Below are 21,410 nucleotides of genomic sequence, written 5' to 3' on the forward strand. Positions count from 1 at the left end.
CTTAAGGCTTTAGCTCTGTGTGAGACGAGAAGTTCTCAGGGAAGCTGGATAGAGGAGGGGTATGCTCCTATCAATGTTGTAATGGGATATGGGGTCATGCTGGCTGCTGGGATGGGAGTAGCCTGCACAAGGGCAAGGGAAGAAGCAGGGAGCCCAGTCGGGGCACTAATGCCATCCTAAGAAATGGTGGTGCTGGACCAGGCTGTCAGCCTACAGATGGTGAAGAGCTAGTAGAGTCCAGACTTATTTTGGAAGCACCAACAAGATTTGCTGAAGTATGTGATGTGGAGTGTGGAAGAGAGAAAGGGAGCTCACTCTGGACCTTAGGTAGCTGGAAAGGGAAGTGGCCATTAATGGAGAAAGGGAAGACCTCCCGAGGAGCAGGCTATGTTTCCTTTGTGGGGATCCTTTGCAGGGGCTTGGAAGGGGATGGGATATGAGGATCTTGGTTTTGGACATGTTAAGTTTGAGATGCCTGTTATACATCTAAGAGGAGACGTCGAATACTCATTCAGATATATGAGTTTGGATTTTAAAAGAAAGTCGAGGCTGAACATATCAACTTAGGGAGCATTAGTATAATTCTGATTTTTAAGGCATGATACTAAATTATATTATTATAATCTATACTGAAAAGCCAATTACAGGGGCAAGTTCCTATTGTCTCTTGTCTCCAAAAAGTTACATGTAAACAAGTGTTAAGCTAAAATTGTAAAAATCTAATTATGGAAACTCAGACATTAGTCAATGTATGTAGTGAGTATCTGTTTGGTTAAGTGGACCACAGGACTCCTGAAATCTGTCTAGGGGAACACACCTCCACCTGGGATCTTATATAACCCGGGAAGACAGATGTGCGCATGTGCACACACACTTGTCATTTGCACTTAGAGAATGGCAGAGAACCCAGAAAAAAGAACCCTGACCTTTCATGGAGAGAGGGTTACCTGGATCTCCCCTGGGACCCTCAAGGATCTCCTAGAGCTGAAAGTGAAACACCCCGAAGCCCCTCTCATCCTGGGCAACACCTCACTGGGTAAGTGATTACAAAGGTTCTCATGCCTCCACTAAAGACAAGTTGGACCTACTGTTCCCTACTCTGCTCTCGGTCTACAAACACTTCTTTTTAAGAATAAAAACCTCAGCCTTTATAATAAAAATATTATGATAGTATGTTATAAAAATGTACTATTATATATTAATACAATAATTACACAGTTATTTATATAACTATATTAGGTTGGTACAAAAGTAATTGTGGTTTTTGCAATTGTTTTTAAGCTTTTAAACTGCAATTACTTTTGCACCAACCTAATATATAATACATATAAGTTGTATATATTAGAACAATAATATAAAAAGTATAATACAAACATTATCATATCATATTAAAATAGTCTCCAAAGTTGGAGACCCTGGGAGTATGCAGGGTAACCCCTTGTGTGGGGAAAAAGTATTAGATTTTTTTTTTTAATCATTTACTTTATTTTGTCCTTTTTTATATTGTTTTTGTTAAATAGCGAGTAGATATAATAGAATTTTATAAAATACGTATGGGTACATTAGCAATGCACACCCAGTTATCATCCCCACCCAATTTAAAAACGAGAACCTTACCAAGAACTTTGAAGATCCTGTGGCCCCTCCCAAACCACATCCCCTTTCCTTCCCTTCTTCTCGGAGGTACTCATTAGCCTAAATATGGTGCCGGTCAGTCGGTCAGTCTCTTCCTTGTTTTTACAGTTTTACCAGCTATATCTTAATCCCTAAGCAATACGTCATTTAGTTTTGCATATTTTTTAACTTCATATAAATAGACTGACATGGCATTATTCTCCTGCAGACTTATTTTTTTGCTCACTCAACATTCTTAAGCTAAGATTCACTCACATTTTTGCATGTAACTGTGCTGGATTCCATGGTATGACCATGGCCCAATTTGTTCATTCATTCTGTTGTAAAAGGACACGGAGTGCTTTCCCAGTTTGGACTATTACATATATTCTAATGTATGTCTCGTGGTGCCTATGCAAGAGTTTTCTAAGAACCTTTCATCCATTTTATTCCTATTTTTATATGCACGTAGTGAGTGTATAAAATAAATACATATACTGGGATAGCATGCATTATAAATTCAATTGGCTGGGTATTTGGCTATTGCTTTCATATCTATATACAATTATTGTCAGTTTTTAAAATTAGTATCTGAACATTTTCATGAAAAACTTTCAATGCCAAAAAAAAAAAAAGAAAAAGGCATTTTCTCTTTCCTAACTCCCTCTAAAATATATATTTACTTTTCAGGGCCTGCAATGAAATCTCAAGGACGTTTTCACCCAATTCTCCTCTATCCTGCTAGGATTTCTGAGCTGAGTATGGTGTCTAAAACAAGTGAAGGTGAGTTCATGGTGTTCTTATAAAATATCAATGAAGTAATCCCTGTACTAAACTTCCACTTGCCAAATAGTTTGGAAACTCCTCATACATTTGTCTAGTCTGGCCTATTTCCAACTCATTATCATTTCTCTGATGTGATATATATCCCCGCCATGAAACTTTACTATCAAAAGCTTTGCATAGAATATGAGGTATCCAGGTGATATCATTCAAGACCTTATAGTCACCTGCAGGATTCTTGCCTGTGAAATGCCATGGTGACCCAGAAACAATAAATTTGCAGTGTCACATTGATGGGAAGACAGCAAGAGAGAACTGGTGCTATCCATGGGTTGAATGGTCAATTCCAGGGACTGAGGATATTTGCAGGGGGAAAGTAGGAGAAATATTTTCTGGCATTCAACTACTATTTGTCTCATGGGGACAATAGCAAGAGGCCAAGTGGGGGAAAGACCTGCCTTGGCAAGCACCCCGGTCACTTACAACATCCTTTAGAGCACACCGTGTACAGCTATCATCAGGCCAGATGGCACTCACAAAGTAGGAAGGAAACATGCAAGACTTTGCCTTCAAGAGGTATGGCAATTCTTTGACAAAAGGAACCTTATTTTACTCCTTTCTTATCCCCCAGAGCTTCTAGCACATAAATACATGTAAATGAGTACTGAACATGCATGTAAGTGCTCAATGACTCAATGGAAAAAAAACGAATGAAAATCTTGGTCCAAAACTGGTGCTTGGGATGCAGTGGTAATAATGACTTTCTTAACTTAGCCAACAGAGACTGACTGAACTGAAAGCTTTAGTCAAGACTGACTTATAGGCCACTACGTGTTTGTGGGGGTCAGTGGTGGGCAGGGTTCAGTGGTGGGCTGTATCACCACCATTCAGGAGTCTCACTTTCCTTGCCTTTTACCATCATCAGCCAAACTTAGATTGTGCTGCAGACCAACAAGCCTGCCCTTCCCTGGCCGCACCCCACCCATTTGCAAGGGAAGGGACTCTTCTTGGGACAATTCAGGTGGTACACCTGAATGACACTCAGAAAATAAGGGGAATGTGCTTAGATTTACCTGAAATCTTGGTACTGACAGAAAGGAGAGAAGAGGGAGAGGAAAGAGTAAAATGGGTGGATTGGAAGTACAGACAACTAGTTTAAGCAGAAGGTTAAGACACAAAAGCCCTTCCCCTAATCTTCGCTCCAGGCATCATTTAGCCCAGCGTTTTTAAACTTCTCTTTAGCACAACACTGTCCTCAAATCTTAAGTTGAAGAAGTAAATGAAAATAAGCTGTTCTCTTTGAAGGAGGGGGAAGACTTTTCAGCTCCCCCTATCACTGAGCTCCCTATATCTGTTCCCTGAGAGGGCTTCTCAGGACACAATCCAAATCCTCAATGTAATTCCAGTCCCTCATTTTATAGATGAGGAAGCCAAGAGGCAAAAGGAAAGTGGACTTGTCCAAGGTCTCGAAATTGGCTGGTGGCCGTCACCAAGCCACACATCTCCCAGAGCTCCTTTGTTATTGCCATTCTCTGTCCCCTAGGCCCACCCCAAGGCCTATCCAATTGGCTGTTTGAATGCAGTGCTTGTTTTAGACTCTGCAGGCAAAGTAGAGCCAGATTCTGAAATGTGAGGAAATAAACCATGTGCCTTCCGCTTGGCCTCTTAAAACTAAGGTGTGAGTTCCCTCTAGTGGCCTTCAGGGACGTTTCCCAGGATTCTCAAACTTGCTAAGGCCCAAAAACGTGAAGGAAACTGTTGGGGAAAGGTACACTGGAGGAGCCAAATGTACACCCAACCCACCAGCAACCTCCAGGAAAGACATTTCTGTGACGGCTTGTTTCTTTATATTTTGCGTGCTAATCCATACCATATACATGTTTAGCTCAGTATACATTGTTTTTCCTTAAAGCCTTTAGTAAGTGCTCCAGGAAGTCACTACTGGACTTATCCCGTAGGTTTATCCCATAGACCCGTGAATCCTGAGAAGCATGGAATTAAAACAAAATCCATGTTCTGAGAATCAAACCAAGTTAAAGCTCTTTTCAATTCCATTGGAATAGATTTTGTGACCAAAGATGGAATAAAACATGAATAGAAGTACACTAAAAAGAATTTTCTCAGTACGTTGGTATCATAGCTAACACAAAGTTAGGGGGTAATGTGAGCAATGGCAATAGCCCAGTGAAAGCCCCCAAACGGATTGTCTTGCCTCAACCTGAGTTTGAAATCTGTACTTATGAGGAGTCAGACAGTAGAGCAGACAGCTGACATTTTACCTTACCCTGGGGCCTGAACTGCCCTTTTCTACTTACGTCAAATAAGATATGGGCCTGTTGATCTATGCGATGCTTCTGACCTTAAATAATAATAATAATAATAATAATAATAATAATAATCTTTTTGTGTCTGATTTCTTCCCTACTAAGATGCTGGGTCTGTAGGGTAGGAAGAATTGTATGAAGTAAACTTGGTCTACTCAGCTCTCCTTTGGGCAAAGATAAGGCTAGGATTTTTCCAAAAGGTTAAGGCCAACCTCCAGTGGAACCTGTGGTGATAGGACCTATGGTGAACAGACTATGACTGATGGGTCTGGGGTGGGGTACCCTGTTCCAGAGGAGTACCTTTTATGAGATGCTGAAAGAGAAACAGGGTAAGGCCTCTCGGTTGAGACATTCCAAGGAGTAGGAGCAGTTTAGTTGCTTTTTGGCGACATTTACATAGAATAAGGATAGTAAGGGGCAGCTACTGTTTTCCATAATCAATTAGGTTAGCTGAGAGTATTGAAGTGGGCATGGGAGGGTGTTATGTGGGTATGTTGGCAGAGATGGGGGAAGTATTGTGCCAAGTACATTTTTAATGTTAATTAAAAGTAAAGCTACGTGGGAGGGTGAAACACTCTCAAAGATTAATCCACAAGAGAAAAATCAAAGACCCAGCTTGCAACCCGATAAAAAGAGACTAACTGCAGTTAGAACTCAGCCCTGGAAGTGATCAAATCAGACTCTACGTGTTAGTGATTCATCCTACAAGCCCCAGAGAGATGAAGGATTAATTTTTTCTGTTTTATGACCTAATAAACTTTCAGGAATATAAAGAAGATTTTACATTAGAAAATCATTTACTTTATCACATTAACATAGTAAAAGAGAAAAATCTTGAGATCACCTAAATACCTGGAGAAAAAGCATTTAATAAAAATTCAACACCCATTGATAATATAAATTCAGAGCAAATTAGGAATATAAGGAAACATCCATGAACCTGATAGTAAAGGATTAATTTAAATAGCCGACTAAGTCATCTCCTGATGGTTTGGGTGACTTCTTCGCTTTCAAAGATTGCCTTGAACCCTTTGTATCCCTGCTATAGAGAAACCCCAAAGCCAGTGCTAATATCATGCCAATAATCACAACTATGGCTGCAATGGTTGTTGAAATTTTGAATTACTTTCTTGCTAGGTAGCAAATAGCATCACCCCAATCTTCCTGGATGCTCTCACATTGCTCCTGCTTCCCTGGCATCCCTCTGGGGACCCCCAATGTCCCCACACCCAACTACACCCAGCATAATACCTACGGCAGCTCCTCAGATGGGCTGTGTTCATTCTGATTGGCAAGCCCTTCATGGAACTGGTTGTTGATGAATTTGAGTATCAAGACTACTGGTAGAGATGTCTATCAGCAGTCGAAGTATTATTGATTTTAGACAATGATGTAGGCAATTGCAAGACCTTTGCCATTATTTTAATGCCATCAAAGTTCTCCCCCTTTAATTATGAAACTTCTTTGCATGCTTCACTGTGGTCAGTCAGGAGGAGGTCATGAAAAGTTCTAGTAGGGTCTGCTACCTGCTAGTTGTTACTATCATTCTTTCTCTCTAGACTCTATTCCCTTGTGTTTGTTCAAAGAAAAGTGTAGACCATCCCAGGGGTTCCCAACCCTGGCTGCACAGAACTACCTGCAGGACCATTGAAAAAGCCCTATGCCGAGATTCCGATTTAATTGATCTGGGAGGCAGGTATCTGTGCTGTTTTCAGTTACCCGGTGATCCTCTGTGCAGCCAGTGCGCAAAGCCTAGTCGAACACTAAGGCCCTGGTGCCATGATGACAATTCAACTGCTCCTTCCATGTCCCCTATATAAACAATTTGCTTTCCAGGACTGACAATAGGTGCTGGCTGCAGTCTGGCCCAGGTGAAGGACATCTTGGCTGAGAGGATTTCCGAGCTTCCAGAGGAGAAAACACAGACATACCGAGCCCTCCTGAAGCACCTGAAGAGCCTGGCGGGCCAGCAGATCCGGAACCTGGCCGTATGTTCTCCAGGCCTATCCTTAGGCACATTGTACCTATTTCTTAATCTCACCAAAATGTTGAAATAGGCCTTGGCAGAATTCACACGCAAAAGGGTCTCAGCAGCTTCAAACGATGGGCACAATAAATAAATAATTAATATTTTAAAAACATTATTTAAGAACATACTTAAAGGAGGATTCTAAGTCAAGTTTAATAGAAGAGCCAAGTAGCAATATAAGTGGCAAAAGACTTCATGATTTTGATAATTTTATAATAAGACTGTCAAAGAACCTAATTTAGCCTTAGGCTGCATTAACAAAAGTATAGAACCTAAAATAAGGAGGGTAGCCTTCTCTACTCCAGACTGTTTAGACCACAGCGGGAGAATAATGCTCAGATCTGGGAGGCACAGTTTAAGGGCTGGTTACTCCTGACCTCAGAAGAAAGTACAAGAAACATAGTTAGGTTTTCAAAATATACATGCTTCCTCTCCTACATACCCCAAATGGTGTCTTAGAAATCCTTGGGATATGGGGAATCAAAGGAGGACATGTTTCCTTTGAAAAAGCTCTTCCAGTGATTCCAAAATGTTCTCTCCCCCTGTCAAGACCTCTGACTGACACCCAGGAGCCCGGCTAGGAGATGGTGGCAGGAGAGCGAGGGGTTGGAAACCACATCAGTAAGAGGAATGGCGGGAGGGGATAGTCAGAGGGATCGTAACAGCTGCCTTCAAATACTTGTAGACTCCTGAGGACACATGTGATTTGTGTCCTATGATCACAAAGGGCAGAAGGATGACCGATAGGTGAGAGTCCAGGGAGGCACATTTCAGCTCAGTGGAAACGAGAACTTGAAAATCAAGCTGTACATAGAGGAATGGGGATTCCCTGCCCTTAACCATGTTCCGGCCGGACCAAAACAACCCAGGTGCTCCCTGTGGATTCCATCACTAGGTGGGGAGGAGGGTATTGAGATGAACGGCTAGTCGTTGTCCTCTCAAGTTCTGAGATGCTACAGGCTCAACCAGATCCAAGTGGAATCTTGCAAGAAGAAGAACAAGCCACCCCTCCCTCAATGGATGCCCAGAACCCCTACGTGGCCCATGTGAAGTCGGGCCATTTCCGAGGCTATGTGAGATGAGGCTGAGATCCTGCGTACCCAAGGCAGGACAGCATCTCTGTCACCTGTGCTGTGACCAAGGCTAAGTTGGGGGTAGTTCAGAACTGGCCGCTGACCCTCGCTACTTGAGTATAAACCCCACTCCTTCCCCTTCATAGCTGGAAGACATTAGTCAAGTTTCATTTCTCTGTGCGCTAGTGTCTTCATCTGTAGAATGGGCAAAGGGCATCAATCACACTGGGTTGTTGTGAGGATAAGTGTGAAGGGCTTGACAGCTGGGGGACATAACAAATGCTGTGCGGTATTAGTTACCATCAATTCCTCTCTATCCAAAGTATTGGGTAGGAGGGGGCCCTCTCAGACAGAATGAGCTCCAGGACAGTGTGAACTGCGTGCCCTCTGCAAAGGAGACCCAGACTTCTCTGGATCCTTTCACTATCAGAGAGGAAGTACCATAAGCAAGTGCCTTTGGGGCACAGGATTTGAGCTATAGAATGACCAGTCTGTAACTCTCTCTCCTTAGTCCTTAGGAGGACATATCATAAGCCGGCATTACGATTCAGATCTGAATCCAATTCTGGCTGTGGGCAACGCTACCCTCAATCTGATATCGGAAGGTAAGCTACCTCAGAACACTCTGAACATCACCTAAAGATTTTTGTGTCTTGTTTTTTTTTTAAGGAATTGCTTTGAGTCAGAGCCCAGGTCTCTAGCTCTTAATGCACCATGGGGAGCTCAGGCTCCTGGAGGAAGGCATGTTGATGCGAGGGGATGGCTAGTGCTTCCTTCTGACACCACGCCCATATGCACATGACAGCCACCCTGGACCACAGCTCAGTCAGGCCACGTGCCAGCAAGGGGGGCTGAGGCTGAGGCTGAAGCTCTCTATAGCCTGAGGACTGTTCCCTCTTCCTCTTCTTGCCTCTCACTCTTTCCCAGTTACTGTGTGAGAAGCCGCAGTCTGATGAGGACACACTGCAGACACTGAGGACCCTCTGGGGGCAGGAGGAACGCAATGACTAATTTTGCATGCTAGCTGAAGGACGTTCCCTTGGGGCTGCTCTGGCTAAACTACCCCAGCAGTGCTCAGCTCGCACACTGCCTCTGGCTGCTCCAAAGTTGCTGACACTCCCTTTAGTGGGTGTTAACTATGTGTCAGGCTGTGTTGGACACTTTACACATAGCAAGTCTAATCCATGTTACCACCCAGTGGAGGCCACTTGCAGAGGCGGACGTGGGATGGGAGCTCCAGCCAGTCTGATTTGGGTGTGTTTGCCTCTTCTCCATCAGACCACCTCCCCAGGGCCTCTCACTCCTCCTTCCCATTGCTTCTCCCTCTCCTTCACCCCCAACCCATCAAATATCCACTCCTGCTGTCCATCCCACAAAACTGGTCCATCATCTACCCCTTCATGGGCTGACACGGGCCCAGGCACTGGAGTGCAAGGGGATCAATACAGTCTGCCCCACATGTGTCTGACCAGAAATTATATCACAGGCATCCTAAGCCTCCCAAGGGGTTTGTTGGCCAACACAATCCCATCCCTGATTGGTGGGTACTCAGCGTGTTGGGAGAGACTTGGTAGTACAGGAAAAGCAGTCCCGCCTCTATTCAGCTTTGCATGGGGCCCACCCAGGAGGGAGGAGAGGAAAGCCCTCACCCCTGCCTGGCTTCATCAGCCATTTTGCTGAGTCCTCCAGGCCTGTGATCTCGGAGGACCACACCGCAGCTCAACCCCCAAAGACCAGGAGAGAAGAAGCCAAGACTTTGGGGCATCAGGATGGCAAGGGTCGTTTGGCTCAAATGCCAGCCCTATACTACACTAGAAGTAGTAGACGTGTTTTTCTACTGGACCATTGGTTGTTGCCCTCTGCCTGAGGTCTCTGCTTTCCCAGCTCTGCCAAAGTCCCTCCAACCTGAGTGAGGCCCCACTCCAGCTAGGCCAGGCCAGTAGATGAGCTCACTGACCAGAAGCTGGGCAAGCCAGCAAAGGTCAACAGCGGCTTTTGGGGATGCTCCTCCCCTCTCAACTACACCTACTTTCCAATCAGCATATTGCTGCTTGTGCCAGGAATAGTACCCATGTCAGAATCTCTAGGCTGTAGTTTGAGCTGCTCACCACACATCCTGTGGAGCCACAAACCATTTTTTAAAACTGGAGGGACTGCTCTGACCACTCTGGTAACAATTGGACTGAAAGGAGGTTTTGTGAATTTTTCCCTTTGCTTTAAAGGTGGAGATACCTTGCTTAGGAGCCACCAGCAGCAGCAAGAACAAAACACAAATCTAATGGTTTTAACTTTGTTAATCGTGGAAACAAACCCTCTCTCAGCTTAAGTTACGCCCTTACTGTGATCACAGAACCGAACAAGTTAGTTAATCAGCCTCTGCTGAAAGATGAAAACCGAACAGGCCTGCCAGGCCCTGGAGGAGGGCGAGACCGGTTGACATAGCAGGAGCACAGATAAGAGTAAATATCATGAAGCTGCCGCCACCCCTCCCTGTGGAGGGAATAGGGGAGCCCTGATGGTCACATATTCAGATCTCTGCATCACTTGGTGCAGAGGGAAGTGACCTTTTCTTCTTTGCTGCTGACATTTAAGAGTACAGAATAATCTCACATTCCTTGTTACCATGTGTAGAAATGTCATTTTCTTCAACAGAAGGTACACGGCAGATTCCTCTAAACGAACATTTCCTTGCTGGGTTGGCAAGTGCAGACCTTAAGCCAGAGGAAATTTTGGAATCTGTGTATATCCCTCACTCTCAAAAGGTAAGAATTCCACTGGTTGCTTTTGAGAGTTGTTTTTCTCTTTTCATAACTGAGTCCAGTCATCTTTAGAAATCTGAAAACAGATGGAAGGAAAATAACTCTGCCCATAAAATAATAACTTCCTGTCCACTGTGGACTGGCCCAGCACCAACGCCCACAGATACCCTCGAGCAAGCAGCTCCGGGGTGTGGATTTGGGGTGTTGTTTCAGCTGTGGGGTGGGGCCTGCTGAGGGCCTGCGGTCCTGCTTCCTTGTGTCCACAGATCAACTCTGGGGGGGTGGAAATTAAAGCTCTGGCTATGGAATGAGCTTCTCTGCCTGACCCACAAGGCTGGGGCTGGGCCTCCACACTCTCCACTTTAGCTAACCCCAATAGTTCCTAAAAACATGAGGGTCTCGGATATCTGCTAACACAGGATCCCAGGGCTGAGCGGCCACCCAGCCGGCTCTGGAGGGGGCCCTCTGTCCTCATTCTCTGTTCCCTGTGCCTCTTCAAAACTGTACCTGAATCCAAAAGGACAGTCTTCCTAGAGAGAGGCAATACACATACATACATACACACACACACACACACACACACACACACACACACACACACACATTCATCAAAAGCCAGGCATCAGCTGGGTTATGCAGGAAGTCCTAAATTAAGTCATGCTTTCAGCCATAATGCTCTTAATTTATTTTTCCTGTGAAACGGAAACTCTGAAATGTGTTCCCAGTCAAATGGGCATCTATGTAAAGGCCCCAAACAGGAAAAAAAAAAAAGCCAACTCAACACAGCGCCCTGGGTGGCCACACAGATGGAAACACACTTGAGGCACAGGCAACGGCCATGGTGCCAAAGGGCCAGTGGGGCAGCCAACACCCTCCTGACTCCTGTTCCTGATACAAGATTCTTGAGTCCACTGTTGGAAAGTTCATTATGACTCCTTTAGGAGTTCCACAAAATGGAAAGTGATTGTTTCTGTAAACCAAGAATATGGTGGGTTTCTTTGGCACTTTAAGCAAATCACATCTAAAAGCTCCAGTGTTGGGAGGGCCCCTCCATCCTCACAGGGCACGAAGGTATCTGCAGCCTCGAGGGCATGGCACCTGGCAATAAGAGCACATGGAATCGAGCTCGGCATCGTGTGCCGAGTCTTCCTGCCTCAGGGAAAAGTGCACAGTGATCCCTGTTCCTTGAGGAGATCGGGCATTGGGAGAGGCCTTTTAGAGGACACTGTCCTCACTTTGAACAAGAAGGCAGCCATGTTGCCCTCTGATCGTGCCAAGTGCCTTCTGTGTCCCTTTAGATTGAGTCAAAAGTGATTACTTAGTGGCACCAAGAAGTAGAAAACATGCTCTTGGTTTTGACATATCAAATAACCCTAAATGTTTTTTGTTTCCACAGTGGGAATTTGTGTCAGCCTTCCGTCAGGCTCAGTGCCAGCAAAACGCCTTGGCCGATGTGAATGCTGGCATGCGACTCCTCCTCAAAGAAGGCACAGACACCATTGAAGATCTGAGCATCGCCTATGGCGGGGTTGGGGTGACCACCATCAGTGCACACAAATCCTGCCAGCAGCTCCTGGGGAGGTGAGCAGCGAACCCTGCACCTGAGGTGAAACAATGTCAAAGCAAAATCAGTGGAAATTTGACCCCAGCAAATGTTGGTAAAGCTCTGGGAAGATGGAAACTCCTACATGTAGAATCACTACTTGTTCTATCCGTAATTTTGCTAAATGAATCAAACCTTATTTGACGGTGATTAATTAGGTGGCACTCTTTGGGTGAAGGAGACAACAGAAACGGCCCAGGACTGCAGCCAGCCTCAGTTCTCTTGTGCACCAACACCCAGCAATCCACAGCGGGCAGCGCCCAGGCGGCACCTGCCACTCCTGCCTCTCAAGGGCACTCTATTGCTTTCTCAGGAAAAGCAGTAGCTAAGTCGGAGCCTTGTCCCGTTCATACTGGAATTGACTCTAGTGGTCTATGTATTAATGCCAGGTCCCAGCACATTCTGGCTCTTGAACATGCTTGGTTCATATTGCCATGGAACGGGTCCCACCCTTACCCTGCAATAACCCTCAGCCACTTGGTGCAGGCTCCCAGGTCTCAGTTTTCCTGAAGGGCTTGCTTACATGATTTCTAAGTTCCCTTCTGACTCATAAAAAAGGACTCTGGGGTCTCTAAACGATCACCATCCAATACCTGGCACATGCCACATGATTCAGACTGCCTTTAACTGGTTCCTTCCTGCCTTCAACCCTACCAGGCGCTGGAATGAACTGATGCTAGATGAGGCTTGCAGGCTGCTTCTGGATGAAGTCTCCCTCCCAGGCTCAGCTCCAGGGGGGAGGGTAGAATTCAAGAGGACTCTGGTGGTCAGTTTCCTCTTCAAATTCTACCTAGAAGTTCTGCAGGAACTGAAGAAGCTAGTGAAGCTGTTCTCTGTGCCTGTAAGTGTCTGGCTTGTATGTGCTCATTGCAGCCACAGCTCCCAGCTTTCCCACTACTTTTGCAGACTGTCTGTGTGGGCGACCTGTGCCATTATCTGTCACCTGTTCTGGGTCTGGCCTTGTCAGTTCCCAGCCATCCTTCCTTCCAGGATCTGTCCTTCCAGGATTCATGAGGCTTAGGATGCCAGACTGTCTTCAGTTCACAGATGTCTACTGCGTGCCCTGCCTCTGATGTGCAATTTTTTTTCTTTTAAAATCAACTTTATTGAAGTACATTTACATATAAGAAAATGCACCTTACTTAAATTCAGTGAGTTTTGACAAATGTGTAAAGCCATGTAGCCACAACCTCAAACAAATTACAGAGCATTTCCACCACCCCAGAAAGTACCCTCTGGCCCTCTGGCCCTCAGGCAGCCAAATTTCAGTTTCAATATAAAATGCAAAATAAAATTTTATTTTTCAAAAATACTACAACTTATTTGCATGCTAATATATAAGTAGCTTCTTTCAGGATTTTCTGAGTATAAACTCTGGAGTAAGTTGAGTAAAGCAAATCTCTCTCTCCCTCTCACTTTTTCTCTCTCTCCCCTTTCCTGACCATGATTATAACTCTGGCCTTACCTTGTACCCCTTGCTTCCCACACCCCACCCCAAAGTCCAGGGCTACTAAAGTGTCTGATTTTCATTTACTCAGATGAAGACCCTCACCAACCACATTCACCAGGATAATCCTTGCTGCTATTTAATTTCTGCATCAAGATACTTGATGTGTTTCAGTGACACAAAGAGAGCCTTCCCAATTTTACTGCCCTCCCAGAAAAGCTGGGTGGATGAGAAAAATAATCAGGATTTGGACTCTTTTGTGTACAGTGAACTCCAGCTCATTCTGAGATGGCTTATCCAGCCCCAAGTTTTCTTGCTTTTCCACCTGTCTGCCAGCCAGCTCACTAATAGGCCTCTCCCTTCTCCAGGTGACTGAGGATCAGATTCAAACCAGTCAGTCCAGTTCGTCATTATGTACAAAGGGAAGGAGGGCAATAAACTTTCCTTAAAAAAATGAAATCCTGGGAGGGGATGTGGATTCTGGTTATCCAGTCTACCCCAGCCTTGCAATTTCGTGGATACTTTAGCCAAGTCGTTTTCACATAAATCAAAGCCCGGCTTAATCACAGACTAATCAGTTTACCTTTATTGTTTTGAATCCTCTCTCAGGACTGCCTTCATTATCCTGAAATTTCAGACCTAAGTGCTCTAGAAGATTTCCCGGTCACAGTACCCCAGGGAGTCCAAAGGTACCAGGTCAGTAAGTTTAATTTAACGGAAACTTAGAAACTAAGAGATAAGCGATAGCTGTACGAACAGGAAAGCACTTCAGAGCTGAGATTTTTAGTTCTGACTCTGCAGCTTTTGCTAGCGTGTTGGCCCTTTGTTTAGGCTACGTCAGGGAGATGCTGGCTCTACGATCAGGCCTGAGCTACCGCTAGATATACTCAAACCTCAACCAACCTAGAGTGGTTTGACAGACTGACTAATAATTGATAATCTCTTCAAACTAGCAAACTGGTGTTCTTTGGGCATTTGTTTGAAGAGCAGCTGAGCCCGCTGTGGCTGAAGGACAGAGCAGGAGAGTAGCAAAGTTCAGCCTCCAGCCCTGATGACAAATGTTTAACCTCCAGTCAGGAAAACAAGAGCCCTGCAAACAACTGAACTCACCCTTCTTGAAAGACAACTTAGAAAGTATCTGTTCTTATGGCTAGAGCACAACCCCTCCTACCACCCCATCTCCATACACACACACCACGCACAGATCTTCCTTGAGAAGAGTTCCAGAGTAAACATTTTCTCCATTTCCTTATACTCCCAGTAATGTCTTTATGCCCTTAAAAGGGCAGCCAAGACACCTTAGTCTGGATCTGAATGGACTCCATTGCCATTTGCTACTTCCTCCCCCACCAGAGATCCTACTCAAGTAATAAGCAGGCTTTCAACATAGATTTTGGTCCCCCACTCTCGGGAATTATATCACTGTAGCCCTCATCATCATAATCACTTTAATGTAAACAGGTGATTACTGGAAAGGTACAAAAGCAGGACAGGGAGACCCTCTGAATTCCAGAAGAAAGGGGTACAAGAGCACCACCTAGGAAAAGAAGATGCCAAAAGGAGAAGCCAGGGTATCCCTTTACCTACTTCACAATTTTGCCAAAAACTTGGCCCTGTCTACGGTATTGCCACATAACTCAAATGACTATGTCCCAGTCTAGTTACATCATTAAATTGCAACACTCATCATCTGACCCACTCCAATATTTGTTGCCCGAGGATAACTGTCTCATTTCTCAATCCTGAATCAGGCGTGTTGGTAATTAGCCAGGCCACTTCTGAAGATTAAAGTTTTCCAGGTTAACTCTTGTATTTCTCTACAGAGTGTAGATTCTCACCAACCCCTCCAAGATCCAGTTGGACGTCCCATAATGCACTTATCAGGTCTTAAACATGCCACAGGTGAAGCCATATTTTGTGATGACATCCCCAGGGTGGATAAAGAACTTTTCATGGCATTGGTGACCAGTACCAGAGCCCATGCAAAAATCATGTAAGTAAAATAAAAGTTTTCAAAACGGCTTTTAAAAGCACATGTGTGGATTCCCTTGGAGGAATGTGCCTATTCTCCTGCAATGTCCTAAACCCAAAGAATCTAAAGTGGAAAGAATAAAGAAAAATTCATCAGCCCCAGGAGGAGGAAGGGAGGGTTATCCGGAAATGACCATCATGAAAGAAAGAACAAAAATCATAGTTGTAGGCCCCCTGGTTCCATTCTAACCTCACAGCACCACAACTCCCTGCTGTAGCCTCAGGCAGGGCTCAAAGGAATAACTCTGAGTAGGGCTGATATTCAGCTGGTGATACTGAAATACTTCCTTACTGAATGGTAAATGGCCACTGTCCTAAGCTTCCTAAGGACATCCCTTGCCACTGCCACTCTGGTCCCTCCTTCAGCTCCCCTCCCAGCAGCTAAGTGTTACCCTCTTGGTCCAGCAGGGGGCCTCCTGGACCCTACCTATGGCAAGTCAGCTCTGATTGGTCAGGGCTTAACTAGTTGTTACATATTTTGATTTTTAACCATATTCTATCCCTCCCTCAGATTTGGGGCCCTCAAAGATTGCTGATTTCTACTTAAATATTTCTCTTCAGATCAATTGATTTGTCTGAGGCCCTTGAACTACCCGGGGTGCTTGATGTGATAACAGCTAAAGACATTCCAGGCACCAATGGTGCTGAAGATGACAAATTGTTGCCTATAGATGAGGTATGGAATATGCCTTCCCAGGTGACTTTGTGCAGATAATCACCAGGTACCACCTCCAGCCAGCTTCCCATTGCCTCCCAGCCTTCTCTGCCACCAGGGGTATAAGTACCAGTTCTTCTAGCTTCTTTCTACCTAATGTCTTTATTCAGACAGACCTACTCTTCTGGAGTCAGGAAATAGCACAGTAAAAAAGAAACTTATTCCAGAAAAACAACAAATCTTAGTTTTCCCACTGTGTGCTCTTGAATCAATTTATCTGAAGAATAAATGCCAGAACTGACCTGTATCAAGATAGAATATCCCAGAAAGATCCAGAGATGAGAATACAAAAAAAAAAAACAAAAAACACTCCGTTATAATATTTACACCGGACTCCCTCTCTTCCTAGACCCACCGACACCCCCCCCCACCTCCCACCTACCTCACATATTCCATTTTTAATAAAGTTGCTCTTGCCATCTTTTAATTCAATTCTACAACCATTCACTGAGCAATTGCTTTTGGAGCGAGGCTACCTTAGTTCATGTTCCAGCCCTGCCACTCACTAGCTGTGTGTCCTTGGGTGTCAGCACATTTAAAACGGAAATAATCATAGCCCCTACCTCGCTGTGTTGTTGTGAGATTTAAATGAGTGAATACATGTGAAGTACTTACAACAGTGCTTGGCATGTGAGCATTAGCTATTATTGTCACATTTCAATGAGTCCCAAATGGAGTGTTTCTCCTCCAGCCGTGGAATGAATCACTGTTCTTTTGGTTGAATTCCAGATAAAGAGGTTGGTTGTCGTTCAGGAGCTATATTATCTGCTCAGGCTAACATAACAAAATGCCACAGACTGAGTGGCTTATAAAAACAGCCATTTATTTTTTCACAGTTCTGGAAGCTAGAAAGTCCAAGACCAAGGTATTGACAGGTTTGGTTTCTCCTAAGGCCTCTCTTCCTGGCCTGTAGATAGACATCTTCTTCCTGTGTCCTCACATGGCCTTTTCTCTGTGTGTGAGCCTCCCTAGTGTCTCTTCTTTTCCTTATAAGGACATCAGTCCGATTGGATTAGCGCTCCATCCTTACAACCTCACTTAACCTTGATCACCTCTTTCAAGGCCCTATCTCCAAATATAGTTGCCTTGGGGGTTAGGGCTCAACACATGAATTGAGAGTCAGAATATATTTTACAAAAAAATGTTTTTTTTATCTTTAAACTTTAAAATGACACCATGAAGATGACATGTAAACCAAGCTTGACATAGGACATAGTAGTTTCAGGTCACAGCCAATCTCACATCCACTCTAGGATTCACATTCACTGGAGTAAAATGGCCAATAAAACTTCCTGTGTTATTTAAATTATTAAATTAAAATTTGGAAAAAAGATTTTAGCCAAGCACATGCAGTTGAATGTAACTCCAATGTGGTTATTATTGCTCAGCCACTAGTAAGACACCAGCCACTTAAGGTTGAGCTAAGCCCAGTCCTATCCAGAATTTTCTACCTGCTTCATGCATGCACTCTCTGCAGGTACTCTGCGTGGGCCAGATCATCTGTGCTGTGGTTGCAGAAACAGATGTACAGGCAAAGCGAGCGATTAAAATGATAAAAATCACATATGAAGATCTGGAGCCCATAATCTTCACCATCGAGGTAAGCAGAGCTATCCAGGCTTTCCTTTAAAGTCGTAGAATTAAAAGTTCTTTTGTAATGTAAATATCTTAATGCAAGACTAATTCAGGGCTCTAACATTTTTCTTGTCACTGGCTTGCTCTGAAAAAATCAGCTTTCTCTGGAAGATATTATTTTTATGAACTGAAATTAGCTTTGGCTCCAAGAAACAGGAAAAAAAATAATGATATAAATTTCTTTCTCTCTTACATTCTAAAGGTCTAGATATGGTCACTCCAGAGCTTATATGTGGTTCTATCCGGGGATCTGGATTACTTATATCTAGTTTCTTATCATGCATGGTTCCCATTCTCCAGGTCACACTTTGGCCCACAATGGCTACTAAAGCTCTGGCCATTAAGTCCACATTCCACACAGTAGAGACAGTGAGGTGAGGAAGAAGGGCATAGCCCTCCCTTTAAGGGCACTCCAAGAAGCTGCACACACCTTCCTACATCTCATTGGTTAGAACCTAGTCACATGCCATATCTACAGGCGAGCTGGGAAACAGATTTTCCAGGTGGCCAGGTATACACTAAAAATTAGGGACTCTATTACTTAAGGGAAATGATAAGACTGGATATTGGGAACAATCGTGTTTTCAAGGTGGAGCTCAAAATTAGTGGGACTTTCATGATGGAATTCACACAAATTTCACTCTCATTTCTGGATCTAGACAATGGAATGCAAATGCTATTTTCAGCAAAAATAATGAAGTTAGAATAGAAAAGTTCAATGTGGACTGGGGTTTGCAGGTTCTAATTCAATGAAGGACAAGTTCAGAGTAATTGAATTTGGGAAAGCTTACTTACTTGTGTACTTGTGACAGAAAATAAAAGTTTTTCAAAGGCCCTAGTGACCCATTTAAATATTTTAAAAATATGCCTAAAAGGTATAACTTCTCAATATTCAAAACGTTTAAAAGGTCAAATCAACTCTAATTCTAATTCCCATTTTGCCGAGTTTGCAAGTAGTCCAGGCCACTTTTCTTGGCTCACTCCCCTTCCTAGGGTTGTACTAAGATCCTAATATGGGTTTTGAAATTTTCAATTCTAATCCCATTTCCTCAAGGGGAAAATGTCACACCCAGAGGACACACCCCGTGAAATATCCTGGGTCTCAGAATGGTTCGAGATCTAGAATTCCCACAGAATTGGACTGTCCAGAGTCAGCAAAAAAATTCTTTTATGAACAAAAGTAGGTAACAAAATAGTCATATATACCAATACTTATTCATCCATCCATCCATTCATTTATATGACTATGCATATATAAGAGGCAGTGTAAAATAGTGATTAAAAGTATAGGTTCTAGAACTAAACTTCCAGGTTTGAATCCTAGTCAAACTAATTATTAACTGTGTGACCTTAGACAAGTTACTTGACTTCTCTGTGCCATTGTTTCCTCTTCTGTAAAGCAGGGATTTTATATAACAATATATAATAATACCTACCTCATCAGGTTGCCCTAAGACTAAATGAGTAAAGCACTTAGAATCACTTAGAATTGTGCCTGGTGTAGTTAGTGCTCAATAAATATGGCATATATTGTAATAACATTATATTATTTTATGACATATTGCAGTATGACAATAAAACTACGTCCACATGTCCTAGGGTGACTTATTGAGAGCTTGGTATAGCAGAAAATGAAAATTGTTACTATATTGTTCATTTTCTGCTGCTTTGAGAAATCAAATATTCAATTTTAGGCCAAACGTTTCTGAAAACTAAGCCTGAGCTTGAAAGCATGACTTTGAGAAAGTTATAACTTCTCTAAGTCCAGTTTCTTCATCTGGAAAATAGAGATCATAATAGAATTTATGTGAAAATGCATGTAAATACACTGTATGTTGTACAGGGCTTGACACAAAGCAAGCACTCAAATATTAGCTACTCTCATTATCATCATTAGCAAGAAAGGCGATGACTTTAAAGCTATTGGAGAGTGAGAATGCAGAAGACAGATGCTCTTCTCAAGTATGGGAACCCACCTTGGGTCTGAAGGAAAGCAAGGATAGCCTGTCAGTAGGTTGGTCTACCAAACCTCAGAATGAGCTGGCTCCCAGTCCTCATGTGTGAGTCAGTTCATGTTAATATCAGAAAGAAAACATAGAACAAAGAGCTAGAAAGGCCTTGTGGGATACGCCAAATATTCAAAGAAATGAACAAACTTCCTGCAGTTTCTATCGGGCTTTCTTGCCCAGAGATATGTTAGGACTTGAGTCTTCTTCTTCAACAGAGCCTCAGTTCTTTCAGATCCCTGACTTAGAGGTTCTCATATGTGAACTACCTAGTATTTTTCTTCAAGAAGAGTGTATAAATGGAAGGCCCAGAGCCTCACCCATACTGCATTTGGACTTATCACCTGTTCCCTGGAGAACCACATTGAAAATGAGAAATGAGTAGTTATCACCTGGACCATCCTAGTGTCTCCAGATCTCGATCCTTAACATTTCTCTAATCCTTGTTGGTTTCCTCTGAAATCTAGAAGAAACTCTCTGACATCCTGTCTCTGCAGTGAGTCCACTACTCTAGTATTCCTGTGCTTGCATGACTCCTTTCATGTGTCCTAGTAGATTTTCAGGAGTTTGCAGGCTTTTGATGAAGAAAATACTGTCGGTAGAAGAAAAAATAAAAAGAATTGACTTTCGTGGGGTTGTTTTGCTGTCATTCAGGATGCCATAAAAAACAACTCATTCCTATGCCCTGAAAAAAAACTGGAACAAGGAAACATTGAGGAGGCATTTGAAAAAGTCGATCAAGTTGTTGAAGGTAAGAGACTCAGGATATTTGATAGAATATTTGCAGGATTCTATTCTGAAACAGGTATTGCAAGCATATGATTTCCTCTCAGAAAGTCCATCCTCTAAAGTCTTGGCATTTTGCCAAATTTCTCTTTTAGCTTTTCTTTCTAAAGATGACAGGGAGAGAGAGACTTTGGGGGTTGGAGGTAGGGGGCAACTGAATAAATAGAAGAAAAACTCCTACAATTTTGATAAGTCAAGGGCAGAGTGAGGAACAGAACCAAACACTTTCAACTTGTTATCCAGAACTGTAGTCTCTGATACAGATTGCCCTCAGTTGCTATAGGACAAATGCCACATCCATCCGTTCCTTGGTCAGGACAAATCCAGACTGGCCAGTCTATGTCTTAACTTGCTTTTGAATTTCCCCAAATGGTGGTTTCCACCCAGCACATACCTTCTAGAACTTCCCTGTGCTTGCACTTAACAGGAGAAGTCCATGTTGGAGGACAGGAACACTTTTACATGGAAACACAAACAGTGCTTGTTATTCCAAAGACAGAGGACAAAGAACTGGACATTTATGTGTCAACGCAGGATCCAGCCCATGTGCAGGTGAGGTCCAGAATTGCCCCAACTCAGCAACTTCCTAAGTCCATCATGGCCTT

The 21,410-nt window shown here is 43.6% G+C and overlaps 1 protein-coding gene across 1 annotated transcript in view; it reads left to right on the forward strand.

The window, feature by feature from the left end:
- The window catches only part of LOC109444972 (aldehyde oxidase 2), a 70,591-nt gene that overhangs the window by 15,059 nt on the left and 34,122 nt on the right, over positions 1-21,410 (forward strand). The window contains exons 9-21 of the mRNA XM_088794501.1: positions 892-1,036; positions 2,305-2,397; positions 6,558-6,709; positions 8,335-8,428; positions 10,476-10,585; positions 11,979-12,163; positions 12,843-13,026; positions 14,242-14,328; positions 15,456-15,625; positions 16,225-16,339; positions 17,856-17,978; positions 20,674-20,770; positions 21,233-21,357. Coding sequence (XP_088650627.1) covers positions 892-1,036; positions 2,305-2,397; positions 6,558-6,709; positions 8,335-8,428; positions 10,476-10,585; positions 11,979-12,163; positions 12,843-13,026; positions 14,242-14,328; positions 15,456-15,625; positions 16,225-16,339; positions 17,856-17,978; positions 20,674-20,770; positions 21,233-21,357 — 1,680 coding nt within the window. The remainder of the gene's footprint in view (positions 1-891; positions 1,037-2,304; positions 2,398-6,557; positions 6,710-8,334; positions 8,429-10,475; positions 10,586-11,978; positions 12,164-12,842; positions 13,027-14,241; positions 14,329-15,455; positions 15,626-16,224; positions 16,340-17,855; positions 17,979-20,673; positions 20,771-21,232; positions 21,358-21,410) is intronic.

The sequence above is a fragment of the Rhinolophus sinicus genome, chromosome 17 (assembly GCF_057876585.1).
Source record: "Rhinolophus sinicus isolate RSI-liver-muscle chromosome 17, RSI-T2T, whole genome shotgun sequence".
NCBI classification, from domain to species: Eukaryota; Metazoa; Chordata; class Mammalia; order Chiroptera; family Rhinolophidae; genus Rhinolophus; species Rhinolophus sinicus.